Source organism: Mastomys coucha, unplaced genomic scaffold (genome assembly GCF_008632895.1).
Source record: "Mastomys coucha isolate ucsf_1 unplaced genomic scaffold, UCSF_Mcou_1 pScaffold22, whole genome shotgun sequence".
Taxonomy (NCBI): domain Eukaryota; kingdom Metazoa; phylum Chordata; class Mammalia; order Rodentia; family Muridae; genus Mastomys; species Mastomys coucha.
The window spans coordinates 242,208,530-242,215,351 of NW_022196905.1; the positions used below are offsets into that span (position 1 = coordinate 242,208,530).

Consider the following 6,822-nt stretch of genomic DNA (forward strand, 5'->3'; position numbering starts at 1 on the left):
CACACGCATCCTCTCACAGCCCCTCAAATCCTTTTCCTCCCAGAACCCATTGAAATTTTTTTATATGATGGGTTTGCATCCTGGGTCCATAGGCACAAAGGTCTGTAGAAGATGGATGCCCGTGTAACCTTGCCATCTCCTGGCTTCCTTCAGGGAAGTGGTGTGGTGTGACCAAGCCCAGTGGGAATAGGAAGTCCTAGAATTAAGGTCTCATAGCCAGGACTCTGCTTGGAGCCTCAAAGGGAACCTATAGAGCAGTCGATAGAGCCATGGGGCCCTGCCCTGTCCAATTCAGTACCCAGATTCTGGCCTAGGTATCTCATTTCTGGCACCTCGGCCCATGGCTACTCTAGATACAGACTCCAAGAGCCTCCAAGATCCTGACCTTCCAGGGCATAGTTGAGTTCAGCCATGTTTAGGTTCTCAGATACATAAGTACCCACTGTCGTGAGCTCTATGTATGTTCAACATTAGGGCATTCTTTGTCTTCAAAATTAGAATCTTCTTGGCATTCTTAGACTGGCTAAGGGCACAACAGGCCCTGTCATCCATTTGGAATTTTTTTTTCTCAAAGCATAAGCATGCCCCCAGAGTTAGGGCATCATCACACCTCCTGGGTGGCAACCCCTGAGTGCCCCACACCCACAGCTGAGCCACTAAGCACTTCCTGTCCCATGGCTGCTGTGTTCACACAAGTTCCCAACTACTCAACTGGAATGCTCAGCACAGAATCACATCCCACCCTACCCCCACCCCCGGTCCTCAAGCCTTTCGGACATCTTTGGTGATATCCTGATTCCACCCAGAAACAAGCTAAGCCTTTCCAAAGCTAGTAAGAAGGGCCAAGAGAGATGAGACTCTACTAGGGGAAGCAAGGGGATAAAGACAGCCTCACTTGGGCAGTAGCTAAACCCTGGGGAGATTCCACCTCCAGGGAGACCACAGCCATCCTAGCTTCCATTCCGAGACACTAGGGAAGGGTGGTGGCTGTCCTACAAAGCCCTTCCTCTCTGCTAAGTTTCTAACACTAAAGGTAATAATAAGTGTGGCTGTTGGAATGGAAAGTCCCCCAGGGTCCCTCTGAGACTGTATGTAGCCAATCAAAATTTAGAAGAGGGCAGATTGTGTGCCGGGCAATCTCATCTGCAAAATGGGGATGAGGATTTCTACATCCTACATGTGCTAGAGAGAGTGTGAAATTCAAATGAAGTAGGGTATCTTCAAAAGCCAAGCACCGAGAACTGTTATTATGACAAGTGTTGCTGGAGAGAGAGGTGACGCAAGACAGGCTGTTTCAGTCTGAGCTTCCACAGAGCCTCTCCTTCCTCATCTCCAGAAGGGGGACTGTTGGTGATTGTCTCAAAGCTGTGGCAAGATTTAAATCAGATAGCACGCTCGGGGAGGCCAGCCTACTCTACACCCTAGGATCCAGCCTCACAAGATTCCCAACTGCCACGGGCCCACACTCTGGCGGCCCTCCCTCCCTCCTCACCAACAGCTGACCGACAAGAAATCAGAGTGAACAGACCTCCCGTCCCCTGCTGTACAGGACACCGTGCGAGCAAAAGCCATTCTGTTAGAGGTTAGGAAGTTGCAGACGACCTCGTGGGCCAGAGGTTTTCTTTTCAGGGCTCACAGCGAGGCCCCTGCTGGACACAGAGCAGAAGGTTAGCTCTGCATCTTTGATAACTCCATGTGGCCAGCCAAAGCTGGCCAACAGGCTAGTGTAGCCTGTGAGCCAGTGAACTCTGCTTCATTGAAGTCTAATAAATAATAATTTCCTCATATAGCCGGTGGCTGTTGTCAGCTCTCGGAACCTTCCTCTCATTCCAACAGGTCCCATTAAGAAGTTGTGTTTGCTCAGTGTGTCATACAGAGTCCCCTGAGGGAACTCAGTGTCCAATGTGGGCTCTTTGAAGGGACTTCCAGTGGGATCTGGGAGTGGTAGGACACAGACCAAGCTACACATGGAAGCACCCAGAGACTAGCAATGGGGGTTGGGGGGAGAGCTGTTATCACTCTAGGGCTGAAGGGGCAAAAGGAAAACACTTGCAGAGCCTAGAGCCTAGAGCCAAAATTCCACAGAGGTTGCCCATTAGGAGCTGGCATGTTGTAGGGCTGCAACCACAAAGGGAAAGACAGACCAGAGGCACGGAGAAGGAGTGGCCCACTTCTCTCCTCCCATTACTAGAGCACCTGCTGGACATCTCTTAACCAAACCCAGCCAGAGGCCAAGGCCAAGGCTAGGTAGGCGTCCCAGAAGAAGTTCTGTGGCCCAGTGCAGAGGTTGCTGAGGGCCTAGGAAAAAAACTGACCTACACAAACTCTCTGAAAATGGTTGTGCTAGATATTATTGTTACTGCTCTTTGGAGACCAGATCTTGTGATGGAGCTCACACCAGCCACAAGTTTCTGGCAGTCCTTCTACCTGTGCCTCCCAAGTCCTGGGATTACAAGCCTGCACCTCTTAAGGATTGTGTGTCCAGGAACAAGAACAGTAAGCAGGCCATAATCCTCTAATGTTGGTGGCAAGCTATCGCAGATCTGAGGCCTTAAAGCCACATGCGTTGATTTATGTATTGCCTTACAGTTCGGAAAGCCTTACAGTTCTCAGAGGGCTAAAGTCAGAGCTGTAACCTCTCTATAGGCCTCAGAAGGAGCTCATGGCCAGACCTCTTCCAGCTCCTGCAGCCATTATGTTCCTTAGCTGGTACTCTCTCAGTAACCCCCAGCCTCATCTCACTGCATCTTTTTGTATTGCCGGAATCCAGGCCTCCACATATTCAAGACAAGGGCCGTACTATAGAACTGCATCCAGAGCCCTTTCTTCACATTTTCTGTTATTTCAGTTTATTTTTTGAGGCAAGAGTCCTAGACTGGCCTCCAACTTCCTATTCGGCTGAAGGTGACTTTTGAGCTTCTGGTCCTCTACCCTCCAAATGCTGGGATTATGGGCATGTGCAGCCATATGTTTACATGGTGCTGGAGATTAAACTCAGGCTTTGTGCATACTGGGCAAGCAGTCTACCAACAGAGCTAGGTGCTTATTTGTGACACAGGGTCCCCCTAGATTGCCTAGGCTGGCCTTGACCTCAGCCTGTAGCCAAGGAAGGCATTGATCTTGAGACAGCTCTTGCCACAGTCACCTCCGTAGCTGGGATAACTGGCCTTCCCCACCAGTAAGCTACATCTTATTTTTGAATCTGATCCTTCTCCCTCTGTCTTCAAAGACCCAGGGATTATCCTGGGGAATCCAGGATCAACTCCCCATCTCAAGTACGATACTCCGTTTAAGCATATCCACCAAGAGTCCCTTTGTAAGGTGACCTTTCAGGTTCTAGTGTATAGGACATGGATATTTGGAGAACATTATTCACCTGCCACACTGATGTAGCCTCTCTCCAGTGCCTTGGCCCTTCCACTCATTTCTATCTGGCCTAGGAGACTCCGTCATTTCCTCAGACATGGTAGCTGCTCCTCTACATTGCGGCTTCCTTCCTCCTAGTGCTACATGCTGAAATTCCCTTCCTCCTTCTGGCCTCCTTACATGCAGGTCTTAAATCGTTTTCTTGAAAGGGCTGGGAGTGTCGTTCACTTGCCTTAGCATACATGAGGCCCTTGGTTACACCCCCAGTGCTACAAAACACAACAAAACCATCGCAGAAAGGTCACCCATGGCCTCCCAGTCTCTGCTTGGCTGCTTCCTCCTCATAGCTACTTCTAATGGGATTCCCACTTCCTTATCTTCCTGTTGGTCCCAGTGTGAGGAAGAATTCCAGGACAGGTCTCCCTGACTCACAGCTGTGCCCCACCGCCTAGTAGAATCCTACATCCAGGAGGTGCTGGCCCCCAGCAGCTTAGCGTTTTTTGGTTCCTGTCCTCTGCTTACCCCAGGCCTGAGAACTCTCTCCCTCCTTCTCTGTTTCACTTCCTACTGTATCATGTTTCTATTTCCTAGTCACTTCTTACTTGAGGGGGAACAGAAAAATCCAAGCCTGGCAGTTCTTCCCCGGGCAAATCAGGAAATGACTCCAATAGCCGTGCCTGCAAGGTGGAGGCAAGGGTCACTTCCGTGAGTCAGGATCAGATTCCTAGCAGGCCTTCGGCTCCCACTACCCTCCCCCACCATCTGTTCACTGCCTTCTCCTGCCTGGCTTCTTACTCCTTAGAGGCCCTGGCATTTTCTAGGCAGACCCCTTTGTTAATGGGGATACAGAGCCTCCCTTAGGCACACAGCACCTTTCTTCAAGGCCCCCATTCTAGGAAGCTGGACACTTCCTTCTAGGACAGGCTTGGAGGAGCTGAAGGGCAGGAACCACGGGTGCTAAGATCAGCACAGACAGCCCAGCCGTCACTGAGGCCAGTCCTCTGGCACCAATGGTCTGGAGACGATGTTACTAGAGTTTAGGAAAGTCCTGTGATACACAGGGCCCACCCCTTCCCTCCATAGCGGGGCAGGAGGCTACCCCTTCCAGCTCCTTGAAGTCCTCACTTCTCTCCAGGCACCCATACTGATTCCCCATACATCCCAGGAACTGGAGGTCAGTGACACAGGGACCCTGGGTGGGTGGCAGGGGAGGCCAGGGATGAGAAGCTACAGTGATGACGATGTCAAGGCCTCTAGCACCACAAGGCACTGGAAATTTTCCATACTTGAAACTTAGACCAGAGGCAGGACTTGATCTCTGAGTGATGCCCATTCCAAGCCGACAGGTTGCCTTCCAGGGTGCACAGCCTGCACCACGGCACAGGGCCTGTGCTTCAAGGGGGCCCGTGTGTAGCTTAAAATTCTTTCATCTCTACTTCAAACTTTCTAATTTAAAACAAAAATGGAAACCGTTTTACACTGGACCCACAAATTATGAAGCCAGCCCTCTGTACCCCAGTCTCCTCCCAACTCCCCCCCAATTCAACCCATAGCCTGGCCATCACCTAAGGGTTCTAGAGTGAGGAGCTAACCTCCGGATTAAGGTATTTGGGATTGGGGCTGGAGAAGAAGAGCACTGGCTGCTCTTGCAGAGAAACTGTGCTCAAGTCCGAGTGCCACCATGGCGGCTCACAACTGTCTGTGATGTCTGTAATGCCAGCTCCAGGGGATCCAGTGCCTGCCCCCCAGGCTCTGTGGGACACATACACACAAATAATTTTTTTTTTTTAAAAAAAAAGGTATTTGAGATTTCCTAGGAGCCTTCCTAAGGTGACAAACCATGCCAGAGGAGCTCTCGGGCTGGAACGAGCTGGAGATGGTTAGCGGAGCCACAGAATCTACCTCAGAGAAGGTGGCAAAGCTGCTGGGATGCAGAGGGCATCTGGAAGGAGCTGGAATTTTGAGGCACATGGATGTAGTCCAAGCCTTGGCTCGGTTCCTTACAGTCTGGGTGATTTAGGGGGTGTAACTAAGTGTCCCTGTGTCTCAGTTCATTTTGTAAAATGAGGGTGATGATTACACCGGCCTTGGGGGCTGGAAAGTAGAGTAAATGAGACCGTGTGTCTAAAGCACCCGGAACAGAGCCAGGCAAAGTAGTGAGCCCTCACTGGAGGTGACTGGGCGTGGTCAGACGCTGGGGCTTCAGTCCCCACTGAAGTTAACCTCTCTGTGCCTTAGTACCCTCAGTTGTAAAACAGTGATTTTCTGAGTGCCCCACGATGCTCTGGGAGCTTGAACACCAGTATTCCCCGTATCTTCCCCAGGTTCCTGGGTATCTCACGCCGCCACGTCTGCTTTCTTGTCATCCTATGTGGGTATAAGGAGAAATCGTTTCTGGTTTGCCTTCCCTACTTAGACCAGTGTATCATTGTGCTGGTGTCAGCTGAGTGACAGGTAAAGGGGACAAAGAAACTTTGGCTCCTAGAGTGAGCCACATGCTCCACAGGACAGTGGCCACTGTGTCCTGATAGCATCTATTCTCTTCCTCCAGATCAGTGCCTCCAGGAAGGATGCAGAGGCTCACAGGGCTGGCCACTGCCTTGGGGGTCTTCTTGGGCCTCCTGGCAGTGGCAGCAATGGCAGGCCCTAACTTTCCCCAGAGAGACACCCCCGACATGCTGCCTGCCCACCGTCGCCAAAAGAGAGACTGGATTTGGAATCAAATGCACATAGATGAAGAGAAAAACGAATCGCTGCCCCACTATGTGGGAAAGGTAAGCCTTGGACTCCAGGGTGATGGTTGTTATCAACACTGGACCCCAGTCAATCCCATGTAGCCAAGATGGTGATGAATATAGGAGTGGTTGTCACTGAAGGGGAGGAGGTGAAGAACGGGGTGGTAATAATGGTGAAGGTGACATGCATGCTGATAGTTGTGATAGGGAAGAGAAAAGCGATGATGGTGAGGAAGAGGAGGATGCTAATGGTGATGACGGTGGTGGTGGTGGTGGTGATGGTGGTGGTGATAGTGATGATGGTGATGGTGGCAGTGATGGTGGTGATGATGATGGTGGTGGTGATGGTGGTGATGATGATGATGGTTGTGGTGGTGGTAATGATGGTGATGATGATGGTCATGGTGGTGGTAGACATACAGGAAACAGTAATGATAGTAAAGAAGGTGAGAGAGTTAGATGTTGGGTTGATGAAAATGATGGCAGTTGAGAGGGTGATAATGGTGAAGGTGTTTTTATAGTAATGATAATAATGGTGGTAATGCCAGTGAAGACAAAGAAAAGATAATAAAGTCAATGGTGGTGAGATAATAATGGTAAGTATCATTATGATAGTGATGGGGAAAGTAAGGGAGTTAATGCTGCTACTAATGATGGTGCTGGTGCTAGTGATGGTGGTGATGGTGCTGCTGGTGGTGGTGGTGATGGTGGTGGTGGTGGT

The 6,822-nt window shown here is 50.5% G+C and overlaps 1 protein-coding gene across 1 annotated transcript in view; it reads left to right on the forward strand.

The window, feature by feature from the left end:
* Cdh5 (cadherin 5) overlaps positions 1-6,822 on the forward strand; it is a 41,522-nt gene that overhangs the window by 5,488 nt on the left and 29,212 nt on the right. The window contains exon 2 of the mRNA XM_031341079.1: positions 5,918-6,140. Coding sequence (XP_031196939.1) covers positions 5,937-6,140 — 204 coding nt within the window. The 5' untranslated portion in view covers positions 5,918-5,936. The remainder of the gene's footprint in view (positions 1-5,917; positions 6,141-6,822) is intronic.